Source organism: Ammospiza nelsoni, chromosome 1 (genome assembly GCF_027579445.1).
Source record: "Ammospiza nelsoni isolate bAmmNel1 chromosome 1, bAmmNel1.pri, whole genome shotgun sequence".
NCBI classification, from domain to species: domain Eukaryota; kingdom Metazoa; phylum Chordata; class Aves; order Passeriformes; family Passerellidae; genus Ammospiza; species Ammospiza nelsoni.
This window is the reverse complement of record NC_080633.1, coordinates 54,493,217-54,509,046: the sequence shown is the minus strand read 5'-3', so window position 1 is coordinate 54,509,046 and position 15,830 is coordinate 54,493,217. Positions and strand designations below refer to the sequence as shown.

At 38.5% G+C, this 15,830-nt stretch overlaps 1 protein-coding gene across 1 annotated transcript; it reads right to left on the bottom strand.

The window, feature by feature from the left end:
- Positions 1 to 1,015: 1,015 nt before the first annotated feature.
- LOC132080442 (mediator of RNA polymerase II transcription subunit 1-like) lies at positions 1,016 to 14,406 on the bottom strand. Its single transcript, XM_059483616.1, has 15 exons — positions 14,335 to 14,406; positions 13,125 to 13,209; positions 12,719 to 12,773; positions 12,161 to 12,293; positions 11,116 to 11,144; positions 7,418 to 7,489; positions 7,250 to 7,324; positions 6,022 to 6,092; positions 5,575 to 5,640; positions 5,064 to 5,172; positions 4,243 to 4,367; positions 3,791 to 3,903; positions 1,906 to 2,101; positions 1,498 to 1,593; positions 1,016 to 1,041 (listed from the first exon to the last, which is right to left on the bottom strand). The coding sequence occupies exons 1-15, from the start codon at positions 14,404 to 14,406 to the stop codon at positions 1,016 to 1,018; spliced, it is 1,323 nt and encodes a 440-aa protein (XP_059339599.1).
- Positions 14,407 to 15,830: the final 1,424 nt, after the last annotated feature.

Here is a 15,830-nt window from a genome sequence, read left to right as displayed (position 1 = left end):
TTCTGGTTTTGTCTTCTACAACCTGGTGTTACTTTGTAACCATAATACAAACTACATGTGCTGTACCAGAAATATATGTTGACACACTGAAATTTAGTGCTGAGTCTTTGAAGTTAGGTGTGCACAGAAGCTTTGACTGAAATAGTGGGAGGTCTTTCAGTCTGGTCAATCTGGTCAACAAAAAAAGTCATAAGGGTACTTCTAGTGAAAACCAAAACTAAGGATATTGAAATATAGTAATTCTTCTTGAGTTTTGTAATTGTAACCTTCATGTTTTGTGTAACACAGGTACAGAAGGTGTCTTTTCTAAAACACTGTCTGTACTGGAGGAGTTTTTCTCCCACTCTTAACCTGGTTTCAAAAATAGTACCTTGTTTAAATTCAGGTTCAAAATCCAACCTGCATTGGTTTTGTTGTCATCAAACAGATAATAGATGTGAACTAGCTTATGCCAAATCACTTAGTGCTCTTAGACTGTTCTGAATCAGTTTGTTTAGCCTATGTTCATGTATCACAACAACTCACTCTTTTGGAATTTGTTCAGAAAACAAGCCAGAGTCAGTGTTGTAGACATGCCATATACAACTCACTTTTTGAAGAGAAGCACTGATTGCTGTTAGGAAGATGTGTAAAAAGACCTTCCCATACTATTCGAAGTTACAGTAGTCATGAGACTGTCATCAGCTAGAGTCTTCAGAAAAGCATCTTCATAAAAAGTTAAACTCTTTACTCAATAGTCTTTCCTTGCTTCCACATGCTTTCTACTAGAAATACTTCATCACTGTTAATGTTTAACATTTTTGAAAGAGATAATTAAGACACTGAAATAACTTATTCCCATAATTGTATTACAGCATTTTACTAAAGTGAAGTGTTCCAGTTGCTGAGTTCATGGCATTATGAATGCACATGATATTTCCATTTGATGGACATCTGTTAGGAAATAAAAGTACTTACCGTTTCACAGCTCTTGCTACGAAGTCATCAGTAGAATTTAGAGTTGGATCTTGAGGATTTACATGAAGGTGACATTGGACTTCTCTAGAGCTTATAACATCAATTACCACTAAGGAGTAACAGAACAAGAAAAACCTTTGGTTTGAAATACTTACAAACAACAAAAAACATCCTTTCATTTTGATGCTTGAAGAGGTGTAAGACTGAAGACAGTGGAAAGAGGTTTGCAGCAATATATTTGCATGACTTGCTTTTCCTTAATATACTTAAATCAGAAATAGTGGAAATTACAATTTATTAATTAAATGCTGGCCAAGACAAAACAAGACCTTAATATTTGCATTTACTTTCTGTATATTCTGAGTACAAAACACCTTCGATTAAGCAGTTTATACACAAGTGCATGCACTTGGTGTTTTTCCTGGGCTGAATGGTGTTGAGTGGCCCTTACGCTGTTTGTAACTGAGAAATGTAGTGCAAGAGCCTAGGTAGAACCAAGTCCCCTGTCAGCTCAGTAAAGAGGACAGTAGCAGTACATACCACAGGCTAAATTCTCTTTCACAGGATGAAGGAAAAAGACAGAAAAGCTGGTGTTCTTGTGTGGTACCACTTCAAAGTAAAGCAGTTCTGAATCATCTAAAAATAAAAATACTGTTTAGTGATATCCACCATTGAAGCTGGGTTCTTTTTGGCTGAATTACATGCCAGAATTTTAAAAATACTGATACAATAGTCTAATTTTTCATGACTTTGACAACTTCATTTATGTACATAAAATGAGCATAGAATTTTTTTAAAAATCAATACAGTGTTAAGAATTTTTTATCATTTACTGTACTCCACAAGTAATGACAGTTTTGGCAAGGGAGTAGTAAAATCTGTCAACACCCAATTTAGAAACTAGTTTGTCTCTAATACTGTGCCATCACTTCCAGCCACACAATTTACCTTCATTTATATGCTTCTCAGAGACACAGCTGCTAATAAGAGTGTTATATGCCACTTGATGTCGAAGAATCTCTATCACACCAGGCACACACTTTGGATGGCTAAATGGGATTTTACTGACCAAGGCTCCTGCTAAAACTGATTTTTCTGAGCCCTTGTTTATGAAGTAACAGTGCTTTGGATGATCTGGAAGAGACTAAGCAACAAATAATGGTGATGTTTCAAGGACTGAAAACAAAAAAGTAAAACTTGATGTTATCAGGCAATTGTTCAATCTACAACAAAAATATTTTTGAAAGATACATTTCTGGCATGTCCATGGTACCTATGCATTTCTAGTAGAATCCTTAGTGGAAGCTAAATGAGATCCACTCTCCCTCCAAAATACATCCAAATTAGGCAAATATACCCAGAGCCAAGTGGTCAGGGGTTCAAGTGTCATCAGTTCTTCCAAATACTTTTCAGAGCCCTATAGGCTATAAAAATGTTAGTGACCAAAATAATAATATCAGTAATGCTGCTTAACAGTTGTACAAACAGGATAGCAGTTTTGCTGGAAATCTCTTCTGGACATCAGATGTTGTTCCAACCTCCATCACTACTACTTTTTCTTTGGAGAGATATGTTTGCTGGAATATCTCCTGATGATTCACTTGAAGATGAGGAGGAAGTAGTAAGAAAAATTTACCACCTGTCCATGTTAACAGTGATTCTATGACAAAATTAGAAATTGAGTATGGTATTATCTACTTCAGGATGCCAAATGGAATGTCCCCTTAAGAACAGGGCAGGGCAGTTAATGAGGAGGACCTACATTAACAAAGGCTGAAGAGCTTTTCCTTGTGTGTTCATGGATCAAACATATTTTTCCTACACCCATTTCACAGTTAGAATGCAATTTAGTAATTCTAAATATAAAATCTTAGAAGTCAAACCTCCCACCAAGTACAAATATTTTAGGGAATTGTTGAAAAGTTATAGTGCCTTTCATGTGCATCTAATAGAACTGAAAGATTAATTCCATCGTACAGAAGAGAAGAGCTATACCAAACATTATTTTAACATGGTGCAAATTTACTACTACCTTCTGTACCACCACCTCAAGGTCCAAGAACTAAGCAGGCAATGAGCTCTACAAACACTGCTAGTAGAACAGAAAAAAGTACCCTCTTCTTCTACTGCCATGAATTGCAAAATTAATGTTTCCTGGCAAATAAAAAAGTTGATCTTTGAAGCTTGTTGTGTAGTTGCCCTGTACATAAATCTAGCAGAAATCATCTTAGCCACAGCTTTCTGTTCTAAAACTTTACATCCAATGCAGCCTAAGCAACTGTATTTCAATAATGCAGTTATTAAAAGGAAAGCCTTCTTCAAACAACCTTGTCTCTAGATAGCAGTTGGCTTCACTGTTGTAACACTTTATATTTTTCTTCCTGCTAGTCCCTTTAAGAGGAATCAATAGTCCCACTGTAATCTAATTAAGAAATCCCTTTTGTTAAAACAGTGTGACATGCAGCATGATAAAGATCTTCAAAAATCTAGGTAAGTACCTTCTTGGGACTTGCTCCTCACACCAGTCAACAAGTTTCCTTCTTTTTAAGGCATTAATGATAAAGTTCTGAGCAATTTTTAGAAGAGTAAATATTTGGGTTACACACAGACAAATTAGTGTGACTTCAGCAGCCAAGCACAGTGTTTTATTAATGAGGATGAGAAGCTCACTTACATGAAAGGCTCTAATACTGCTTCGTAAATTGAGCTATTTCCTAAAGAGCACTTTTGTTGGGATTCTGGGAAACCTACACTGCTTGCTTATGGGGAAATGGTAATTCAGTATATATCTTGCACAACAGCACAGTGTGTATCAGATGCACACTATACTTACCACAAAGAAACAAGATTTATTTGTAGACAAGTCTTCACTGCATTTTTCTTTAAGAGTAGACTGAACAATTAGCTCATACAGTGGAGCTAGCTTCAAGCCAGAAATCTGAATTCCTGAAACCAGGTCATTATTAGCAATTAGGTTAAGACAGTAGGTTATGAAAGCTACTATTAAAAACAAACCCAATATTTTGAAAAGACAAAAATACTGATTTGCTTTCTTATTCCCCTTTTTTGCTATTGGGAATATGAGGTAGAGTGTTTAACTTTGCCTTTGTTACATCTTTCTTAGAATTTTTGTGCTTTGCACTGGTTGTTACACTTGGACTGGTAGAACAGAATATGTTCTGCCCAAGAAGCAACTTCTTGCAACTTTAACAGGGGGAAGCAAAAGGCAAATAAGCAATGCATAGTCATGGAAGTACTTAGTCTTAAAAAACAATTATAACATGCCTGTGAGCTTCTGTATCTCTTCAATACTGGATGAAGACATTGGAACAGGCTGATGAAACTTCAGAACAAAATGAGCTGGCAAATCCATGCTGAGTTCATCAGTCAGTTGCAAAAAAGCAGGGTTGCTAGGAAAAAAATTGTCAGAATGAAAGGTTTTTTACAGAAATTGCCATAACAAGGACTCTAAATGCAAGGCCACTCTTAGGTCCCTAGCAGTTTATTATGTTCCATACATTTTCTAACTTGAGAAGTGTTTTGCTTTATAAATGCAACTTTATTAGTTTAAAACATGGTTAATGTGAAAACCCACAGAAAGGAAAAGTGAGACACAGAAACTGAGTAGTTTTTTTTACAAATAATTTTAAAGTATTTTAGTTCAGAAAGTTACTTCAGACTTTCCCTGCAGACAATCCTGAGGTAGAGAGAGATGAGGTGTCAGTACCCATAGTGGGATGACAAACTATATTGTGTGTTTTAGGTGTAATATCTTTCAGCATATGCTTTCTTTACTGTGAATCTATGAAGGACTTGCTTGTTGAATACTAGGAAGTTCAGTATTACTGTTCCAGTGTCTCTTTCTGGCCTCAAATCTATGAATAAATTCATAGTTCAATGCAACTGACACAGTTAAATATGAACACAATACCTTCGAAGTCCATTTGGGAAAACCATAAAAGCCACAGATTATAGATGGTGTAGCTGTGGAGCACAAAGCCATAAATAAAACAGACCTTCTGTTTCAGCAGAGGCTAAATATAAGTTATGTGGAAGTCAGGGACTTGTAAATCCATTTCTGTATTGACAAGTGTCCAGAGCCTCACCTGTCATCTCCTGCTTGAGGATCTATAATTAATGGAGAAAGAGGCAGTTTGTGGAGTGTATCTGTGCCTTCAACAGTTACAACTGTTTTTGTTCCACATACCTGGGAACCTTAGTAAGAAAGAGAATGGCATTATTTTCCTTAATTTAGTGTATATTAATCCTATGCATAGAAAATATACAATGGTAAGGACTTGGAAGGTCAGGTCAAACTGACAGCTACAGTGGTGTGGGCAGTGAAGAGAAGCCTACATTGACCACACCCAAAAGGCCAAAGTTGCCCAAAGATGATAGCAGCAATAGCTGAATCAACAACCAAGACATGGAAAGTAATTTCCTGATGGACATTAAAACTGTGCTTAAATGCATCACATAAATTGTTCTACTAAACTAGAATTTTAAATTTTAATTCTGAGCTTTCATTAATTAACTTTGCTTAATGAAACAGGTAGTATTGGAAAACTCTTGTTAGCTATTTCTGCTGAAACAGCAGAATCCCTGAAATAGCTTTACCATGATTTAGTTCTGCTTCCAAAACTTGATAGGGAGAAATGTAAAATTCAATGTTCATTGGGGTTCCTGAGGAATAAAAAAATAGTGGTTACTACATAGGTCAGTAGAGGAAATATGTTGGGTGCCTTGACATAAAGGTGAAAAACCAACACTGTAGATGGGCAGAGGGGATTCCTTGTAAGAGTACATCTCTACTTACAATATCTGTTCAATATATGTTCTGTATATCTGTATGTTATCTGAGAATTCAGGCACAGTAAATCCCTACAGCAGATTTTATTTATAGTAGAGGATCTTTTCTGTACACAAAGATCAACTCAGTAGTGTGCTTTGATTACAATTCTTTAAATTCAGAAACGGGAAAAGAAAAAAAAAGGGGGGGGGAGAGAAAAAGAAAATGGAGGGGGAAAAAGGGAGAAAAAAGGGAAAAAAAGGAAAAAAAATCACCTCCAGTTCTTGGCACCAGGTGTCCTACTTTTCCATTAAGTACTTCAGTAACTCTGTTTAGATCCTGTGTTCTATTTCAAAAGACATCTTAATTAGTGTTTCCTGCATTGCAGTGGTAGCTAGGCTAATGTAATTTCTAATTTGTATCCTTAATCAAAAGAAGACAATGTTTTCTTGGAAGTAGATTGTATGTCCAGCTTTCAAAAGACCACAACTCCACACATGCATTACTTCTGGGCCTTGGGCTTCCACTTTCCCTGTATCTGAGCTCTTTCATGTTGCACTTTGGTGTGCTATTTACCAGAAATAAAGGGGGTCAAACCAATAACCAATTCTTTGGTTGAGCAAAGAATGAAGAAACAGCCTGGTTAACTAACTTGGACAGAACTGCTCTCTGACTTCAAGTGTGTTCATATAGTAAATATATACAGCCATACATTTACATAGCTGTGTACTAACTCTGCATAGATGGGACAAATAATCTGTTTAACTTATAAATAATATTTACTGAGATATCTGTGACCAGTGGGGATATAGTACATTAGTTCATAGTGTTATTATGCTTCATAAGGGAAAACTGCAAAAATAATTCAAGAGGGTGTTTCGAGTTACAGGAGGCCATACTTGCCAAGGAATGTGTGTATTTAACTTAATAGGCAAGGTATCAGAGAAGATATATCAAAAATCCAGAAGGAAAGCACTGCCCTCAACTCTTATTTATTGAAAACAATGAAAATCCTTGTACAATTACCAGAAGGTTTAGGAAACTGTTCCCTATCTATCTGTAATCCTACTCTATGAAAGAACAAATGAGAAAAGGAAGGAGAAAAGCTGGCATCCACTCCTCCTGATCTAAAACCTGAGGACAAAATGAGATACCCAAACAGCAGAACCCCAGGAAGGCTATTTTACTTCTGCCACAGGGAGATCTAAACACGACTGCTGACTTTCAGGCACACTGTTTGCTCCCGGTGGGTGGTCATGTGCACACACCCTCAAGCTTTGTAACCAACCAGTTTCCCAGGAAGTCCCTCAGATAAAGCACAGGAGTTCAACAGATTAACTAGTTTGCTTGTCTGGGGTTGACAAAGGCTTCAGGCTTCCCAATGAGAGAAAACTCATTAGCCTTCCACATCCTGGTCTATAATTAGATCAGTTAACTTGTTTTTTAGTGAAATGAAGGAGTGTGGGTAGAGGCAAAGGGACAAAGACATAGACTGTAAGTTACCTGTCAAGAAGTGACATTGAATAAAGGTCTTTTTCAAGGGCCTGCAAAGCAAGATATCCCTTAGCTTTCATTTCGCTGGGAGAGAGAAAAGACAATTTATTATTTTTGTAAGTAAATGAAAGTTAGGCTATGAATTTCAAAAGTTTTTGAGTAAAAAATAACTGCAACCTGTTTCCTGGAATTTGATACATATTTGACAGGTCTTCTAGAATCTTGCCAAAGGCGTCATAGTTCTTCATCCTAAAAAAAATTAAATAATGACTATCACTAGTAAATGAGATAGAACATAACTCTTTTATACACAACTTAATAGAAAAGGCACCATTTCAGAGTGACAGTGGTCCCCTCCTTATCAGATCAAGTAGCAGTACTGATTTAAATTTTCTTAGAAGATACCAGAAAATGTGAACCTTTGGTTTTGTTGCAAGCACTGTAATTATAGCTGAAACTGGCAGTGATGTAGGCACTACTGAAAGCAATAATTGTACATGAAACACAAATATGACTGCTCATCAGCTGCAAAACATTTTTCCTGATGTTCCAATAAAGCTAATCATGTAGTACTACCTCCCTAAGACCTTGCATGCATACATTGATCTTAAAATATCAAAATTGTATTAATGCTGCAATTCACAGCACCATGTGAGAGAGACAGACCTTAAATATAACTGATAGATACATCAATCAAAAAAAGAAAAGAAAAAAAAAAAAGAGGGACAAGCGCCTTGGTTGGTAAATGAATGGTTCAGACTGCTCAAACCCCAGAACTGCTGTGGATTTTGACTTGGTGAGGCAGCGTGGAGCAGTGCTCAGACTAACCCACCTGTGCTTAAGTAGATTTTATGTGAGTTTTATAAGCCTTACTAGACTCTGGTGTGCAGTCACACAGACAGCTGTGTGACTGCAGTGTGGAAGATGTGACCCATCTTTCCTATGCAGATGTGGCAGTAGTGTGGATCAGCAGAGAGAAAATAAGCCTGCCTGAACTTTTACACTGGGACAAACTCTTTCAAACCTGGAACCTAAACAAGTCACTCAGCTCTTCTCTGTCTCTTTCCAGCTAGACTAGGGCGGAAGCAGGGAAAAAAGAGGGAAGCAGGCATGTGTGGTACAGAAACAGACACAGTACTAGCCTATACATTAGCTGGCTGGTTCTTAAAATCTTAATTTTGTAGTTACTTTGAGACTCATGAGAAACATTACACATATAACAAACTGCCTTACAACCAAATAAAATACTACACCAAGAGGTGTAGAAGGGATACCTGTGCTTTGTGACAAATCTTAACAAAGCCAGGAAGGCAGAAAAGTAGCACCCACAGTACCAATGGTAACTGTATACCAGTGATCAAGAGCCAAACTGCTGGCATTAACATCACTGGAAGTCAAAAACCTAGGAAAATGTAAGTTCAAATTTTAAGTCATAGCTGTTTACACTCATAATGCTAATATAACTTCAGTTCTGAGGAAAAAAGGGGGCTGAAAAAACTGATGATGAATAATACAAAAGATTAAACACTCTCCTGGTTTGAGAGGAAGTGAGTGGGATGCTGTGGTCAAACCAGTACATGCTCAGATTTGAATACTGGCACCTGATGTGGCCACTGAGGACATGGATACGCCTCTGAGAACACAGGGGGTTAAAAGCAGAGAACTCCCAGGAAAACTTTCTCTCTCATAGAAGCACTGACATTGTGCCAGTGTCAAACCGTGACAGGTTCCATCCCTTAAAGAGTTCAGAGCTCCCCTGCCCGGCTGCGGGCTGGGTGGGGAAGGGGAAGCCGTGCGGCCCGCTGAGTGGCGAGGTGAGCCAGGGCCCTGAGGATGGAAGGCTGGAGGAGCACCGAGAGGCATCGGACAGCACCCACCCACCGAGAGAGAGAGAGAGAGAGAGAGAGAGATGGTGTCTGTGCCTGTGCCACCTTGAAATTTGATAACACGGCCAGCCAAGAAGGAGAAGGGGGGGTGTGGGTGCCCAGCAGGACAGCCGTGGGAGTTCTGGACAGGCAGAGCCTGAGATTTTTAACCCTTTCCTTGCATGATGGAAACCTTACAAATGCTGATCCTTCTGGAGCTGAATGAGAAGAGACATAGAGATGAGATAAGAGGAAATGGGTCACGAGAGAAGTTGAGAAGAATTCTAGGTGGGAGGAGATGATGGAGTGGCCTTTGGCTGGACTTTTCTTGTACAGCCATGGACAGAACCATTTTTCCTGTGACACAGAGACTGCATTTAGGGGGAGGCAATGGCTTGGAGCCAAGAGAGTGCAGTGATGTTATGTGAAGGAGTGGGTGAACAGAGACAATGGGTGAGGACGGTGGTGGTGCCCTCCGTCTTCAGAGAAGAAGAAGATCTCTGTTCTTGAGACCCCTCAGCCCCAGGGGGTGAATTTGGGGGGGACAGCTGTCCCGAAAGTGAGAGACTGTGCTTTTTTTGGAACTGGGCAAAGCACCCTTAAAAGGGAAAACCCTAGAAGCAGCTCTGGCCCATGCGCAGTGGTGAAAGCACTGGACATGGAAGGAAGATGTCACGATGGCAAATGATCTCCAGGTGGTGCCACGTGTGACAGGAAACACAAGAGGTCTCAACTGTGTTTCCAGGGGAAGCCTATGGCACAAGAGGGACTCCTCTCCTTGATGAACTGAGAATTGATTACCTAAAGGGTGGTGATGGACTGAGAGTTGGTGATCTGAGGGATGGATGTACTGGAAATTTGGTGGGGGGAGGAGGAATGTTTTTGGAAGGTTTTCATCCTTTCTGTGTGTTTCTTTTTACATATAGTTGTAGGTTAATAAAGTTTTCTCTTCTTTATTCCTAAGTGGGAGCCTGCTTTGCTCTATTCCTGGTCACATCTCACAGCAGACACCAGGGAGAATGTATTTTCATGGGGGCACTGGCATTGCACCAGTGTCAAACCGTGACAAACACTAAAGGTCAATGATTACTCTTTCTCTTTTTACCTTCCCTATCTGCTATTCGGCCACAGGATTTAAGAATCCAATTTCCTAAATATACTTATTATTATTAAAATCTGGAACCTTGATCATATTCACTGAAGAACCTGTAAAATAGACTTTTAAAGTGGTGACCTGACCTGGAACAGCAACTATTCAAACAGAACAAAACATGGTAATAATAAATATATATATATATTGCCCTACTGCTACATGAGAAATTTAGGGTCTCATCTCCCCCTGTGTATTTGCAAAGAAACTCAGGCCATGTGGTACCACCTTCCTTTCATTGCTTTGAGAGAAGCCTGAAGGACATGCAGTTAAGGTATTTGCATAAGGACAATATGAGGACTATTTAGTATTTGATGGAAGGAAGAGAGGAAAAGGAATGCCTAGTTTGTATGTGTAAATCTGCCAGTTCTGAATTGTCATCATCCGTCCATTACCAAAACTATGGCTCCAAGTAGCTCTATAATTCTTACAATCAAGAGAGAGGCCAGTATTCCAATGCTGTGTTTGGCAACTAGAGCCAACACCTTGGGGATTACTCTTTACCCTTGCTCCATTGAAGCAGATGCAGTCAATGGAATGACTTGAGAAATAAATAATGCCTGGAATATCTTTACAAAATTACATTTGCTGCAGTTTTAACCTTGAATTTACAAATTCAAAGCAGATAATAATAGTTACAAAGACAACCAACTTCCAATATGGAGGATTGGAACCAACTTCCCACAAAAAATGGAATCCAAAACAGTGTCAGTTCTATTGCCTTCTGGATTCATGTTATTGTACCCTGATCCTCTTTCCTTTTTCTTTTTTTTTTTCCCTCTTCCGTTTTTACCCTGGAATGGTTCTAGCATGAGGAATTCCTTTCCATTCAACATGAAACCCTATATGTGATTCTTTACCTTAGAAGCTGGACCAAATCATCACAAACCTACAGGAATAAGAGACAGGAGTTTCATCTTTCTTGCAATTTGTGTCACATCTTCTATAAGCACTTCATTAGTAATTATAAGCTTGATCCCCATTACTTTTAAGTAGCTGTATGGTTAGCATAAAAAATATCCCCAGCACTCAAAACCAAGACTAACAGTGCAATAGTTAAAAAAATATTACTATAATAATTGGAAGAACAAAGCCTCTGTGAAAGAGGATAAAATTAACAGAAAGATTTTGTTGATAACTCTTTCAGAAAAAAAAATGCATCTTGGCCAGTTTTTCTTTTATTGGTTGTGCTAGAATTCTCTGAATGTGCATTTTCATTCTAATGATATTGTCCAGCGCTCACTGATCAACAGACCTGTGCAGGTTAAATGAACAAATTGAAATTTCAGAGCTGACCTAAACTAAAAATAATGGACAAAATTAACTCCAAAGTAGTAATTGTAATAATGTAATCATTTGGATACTTAGTGACAAAAACCAGAGTTTATGTTCCCCAACTTCCCCGCAACAGCTTGTTGTTATATCTTGGACTTGAAGGGTTGTCTGTAATTCTGTAACAACTGCAGAACATGATATGTGAACTTCAAGGTGATATTCTGTGAATAATTTAAAAGAAATTTTGCCAGAAAAACATCCCCACTAGTGGAAATACATATACTCCTAAAGAAGGCAGAATAGGAAAATATTTTAAGCCCCTGTTATTTACTGTATACTGGTTACATCAAAGCATGAAAATAAAAATATTTATGCATGATACCACAAAATTCTTGGAAGGTGAGTCTGTCAGCTGACTTTTACTGTAATACTTAGCACTAGAGTATTTAGTATCTTTAACTGAGTTGTAAGTTTAGGTGAGAGATTCAGATGCCTAAAGAGGTAGCTAGTGTCATGAACAGGCTTGCATATGTGACAAGACCAAAAGGAAGTCAAAACCTTTCTGACATGACAGCTGGAAGCCAGGTGGGAGACTACAGGGTCATGAGAGACAGAGAAAATTAATTTTACCACAGGAGCTTCTTCAAAGTGAGCCAACTTTACATCCATCACATCTCCATCCTCCTCCAGCTGAATTTCTACATAAAACATCATTGATGTTATGTAGCAGGTGGTCCCACTGGGGCTAACATGAACAGTAAGTCTGAGAAAGATGAGAAAAAGAAAAAAAAAAGCTTGTATATATAAAAATTCTGTCACTTAAAAAATGAAATAAGTATAGTTCACTTGGTCATGGGAAGAGACACCAGGGATGCTTCAAAAATAACTCTTCATTGGCTCAGCTACTGAAAACTATCCAACCAGGCATGTATTTGTGCTCTGCTCTTTGCATTATCATGTTGGTCAGCTCAAAACTATTAACCTTGGTCTGTAGCTTTGGGATGTAGGCATTTATACCCTCTCTTTACCCAAAAACCTTCTCCACAAAGGGCTAATCAAAATAAGCAAATACACTCCTTTAGAACACTGAGCTAAAAAATAACATTGTTGACAAGCCATCCAGATAGTATTCTTCTCTGGACTTGAGGCCATGCCTGCTCATTTGCATTTATTCATAAACAAACTTACCCCTTTTGTCTGGATAAACGTTCCAACACGTTCATCACAGAAAACATGGATTGAGCTGCAAAAACCAGAAAGGCAATTTAATCAAACTGCAATGATCAAGAAGTAGAACCAGTATTTTCTTGTTTTAAAGACCAGGTAATAGGAAAACAGTACCTCTTGAATGACTTGTTATTAATGACAACTATTATGACTAATAAGGGCTGTGCTGTGTAGAAAATATTCTCAGGCTTTAAGACTACTATAGCCTGAAGGCTTAGCCCAAAGATGAGTTGCAAGTCTCTTGTCTCTTATCCACCTCTGTGTTTGTACATTTGACCTCTTTGTGAAGAACATCAGTAGAGAAGGATTGGTAGATTCCATACAATATTTTTAAAAATGTACTTTGAGTTATCCAACAGCTCATTACCATTTAGTGTCCTCTCTATCTTCTCCATGCATGAAAGCAACAGACCATCTGGAGCTTTACTGACAGGCTTTCGCAGTGCGTTATCCTAGCACATTTGTGAAAACAAGAGACAAAGAAAGATTCCTTAAATTACTAGCTAAGAGACAGAGCACACAGATGCCCCATGCAACAAACCTCTCGTTATTTGTTTTTGTCAAACACAGAGGTTACCTACGATTGGAGCTATCTCTGAAATGGCTGCACTGAATGGATTTGTCAAGATATTATTGTGCAGTAATTACATACCAGATGCCTTGGAGCCAGGAATGGCTTTCCATTCCCCTGTCTTTTGAGCTGATCACTAGATGTGTCAGCTAATTCCATTGTGAAGCTAAACTAAGAAAATACGAAAAAATCTGCCTGAGTGAATAGAAGAGACCAGTAAGTGCCACAGCAGTACTTGGTTAGATGAGAATACAAGTTTCAGCTTGTGAAGCCATTCACTTCAGTAGCAAGCAAACTCTCCCAGGTTCTCTTCAAGCTCTTGCCTGAAAACTTCTCAAATTCCACATTTCAATTAACAAAGAACACTCACTGCTGAAGAGTTTTCACTTTGTTCAAATTCAGGACATTGTTTTCAGAGTAAAGCTTGAGTTAAGCATTAATAAAAAGAAGCGTGGAAACAAATGGGAATTTTTATACTGAGCTCACAGCAGTTGTGCTAATCTGCTCTTTATGACAATCATTCTTAAATCAGCTACTGGAAGGGCAGGAAGCATGGAATGGTATATTACAGCAGCAGAAAGTCTAGATAGCAGATATCAGACCAGTTTCTAAAATACAATATTTCCTCCCAGTCCTATAGGCAATAAATTCTCTTTCCATACTATGAATATGGTAATGATAGTGAATGTAACCTCAACTGGTAGACAATCAGTACTAACTCCTGAATAGCTAAAACAATGTTAAAACAATGCAAGAAACAACCCCTAAAGTGTTAAAATCAGACAGGAAACTTTATAACCTATTGTCCTAAGAAAAATGGGGAGCCCAGGCTATACTAGGCACCAGGTTTTTCTGGGGATTATCTTTTGGTTGGTTTTGGATTGCATGGGGTTTTTTGGTTGGTTGGTTGATTTGCTTGTTTTTGAAAGTCAAGCAATTTTTTAACTACCTTGGAAACATACTCTTATACCACATATCCTGCTCTCATATAACCTGTGATTCTTACCATGCAAAAATAAACAAGTTTCAGAGTTTCAGTCCATGGCCTTTGTTGGTATTTTAAACGCAACTGTTCCATTAAAGCATTTGTAGAAATAGCTCTCACAACACCTGAAAAACATGTCAAAATGTTCTAAATATAATGGCAACCAGAAATGCTGGAGGAGGACAAATGTAAAACCTTGCTAAGGTCATAGATGGTATGCTTCAAAGAAGGAATAAAAAATATTTTACTTGAATTTTGCACATACAAACATCTAATTTGTGTAGGACTTTGACAGAAAAAGAGCAGGGGGAGATTTGTATAGGCAAGTATTCTCAATATTAAATATAGATATGCAGCCAAATCTTCAGTTTGTTAAACCATTAGGCTTTCTTTACCTATGCACAATTTCTTATGTATATTCTTTATAAATACCAAGGCTTTGCCACAGACTTGAGATTTCCAGATACACCCACCTAGAGCTCATTAAAGCTCACTTTAATTAGAAATAAAAAATTAGAGATAATTTTTTATGATGAGGGTGTTAAGACATTGGAACAAGTTGCTCAAAGAAGTGGTGCATGCCCCCTCCCTGCAAACATTCAGGGTCAGGTTGGGCAGGGCTTTGAACAACCTGATCTAGTTGAAGATGTCCCTGCTTATTGCAGGAGGGTTGGAGTAGATGGTCATTAAGGGTCCCTCCTAACACAAATTATCCTGCACTTTTGCAGAGGATAATCTCAATGAAGTGGTGAAACTTTTTTGTATATTTGTTTTTGGGGACAGCAAAGAATGAGAATGGGGCTGTGAGAAGGAATATATTCAGTCCATCATCTATCTCCCTATAAATATTCTTTCTGGCCTAACACAGAATCCAGATGTACAAAGAAAGTTTTTTGCTGAGATGTGATACTTCCATAACCATTACCTCCATCAGGAGAGAAACAGGAGTGAATTTCCTAATACATCAGTCTGAGACAGGTAGGAAGACTCCAAAGTTATTAATAAGAAGAAATTGAGTCCTGCAAGATGCCACCCAGAAGAAATATTACAAAGGGCTTCTTTGACTTAGTGGGCACAACAGCTGCAGAGATCTGGCCCCTTTGAGCGAGAGGCACTACATGGGGAAAGACAGATGGACTAGGAGAGGGATGGCCTTTTGCATACACCAAGGAAGGACAGTGAGAAGGGACTGGCAGCTTCCTCCTTCAGGGAGGATGACAGAGCAGCAACCACAGTTCCCTATAAATCAGGCCACTTCAGCCAGCTGGAGGAAGAGGGAGCAGTGGACCCCAACCAGCTCTTGCAAGCACACTTGCTGGGAACATGCCCCCACTCACCCATGCCTTCATGCTGAAAGAAGGGCTGCAACCACCCTGTATCTCCACTCACACTGCAAGAAACCAAGGCTCCTCTTTGTAGCAGCTGCAACACAGCGCCCATAGCTGCTGTGCAAGGCAAAAGTCTTGCTCCTTCAAAAAACTGGTCCCCAGGGATTTGTGTTTGACTTTGGGGCTTGA

Coding starts and splice junctions, on each gene's coding strand:
- LOC132080442 (XM_059483616.1), bottom strand. CDS start 14,406: ATGGAACAGTTGCGTTTAAAATACCAACAAAGGCCATGGACTGAAACT. Junction 5,641..6,021: donor CCTGGTGCCAAGAACTGGAG/GTGATTTTTTTT, acceptor TTTATTCCTCAG/GAACCCCAATGAACATTGAA. Junction 3,904..4,242: donor AGAGATACAGAAGCTCACAG/GCATGTTATAAT, acceptor ACCTGGTTTCAG/GAATTCAGATTTCTGGCTTG.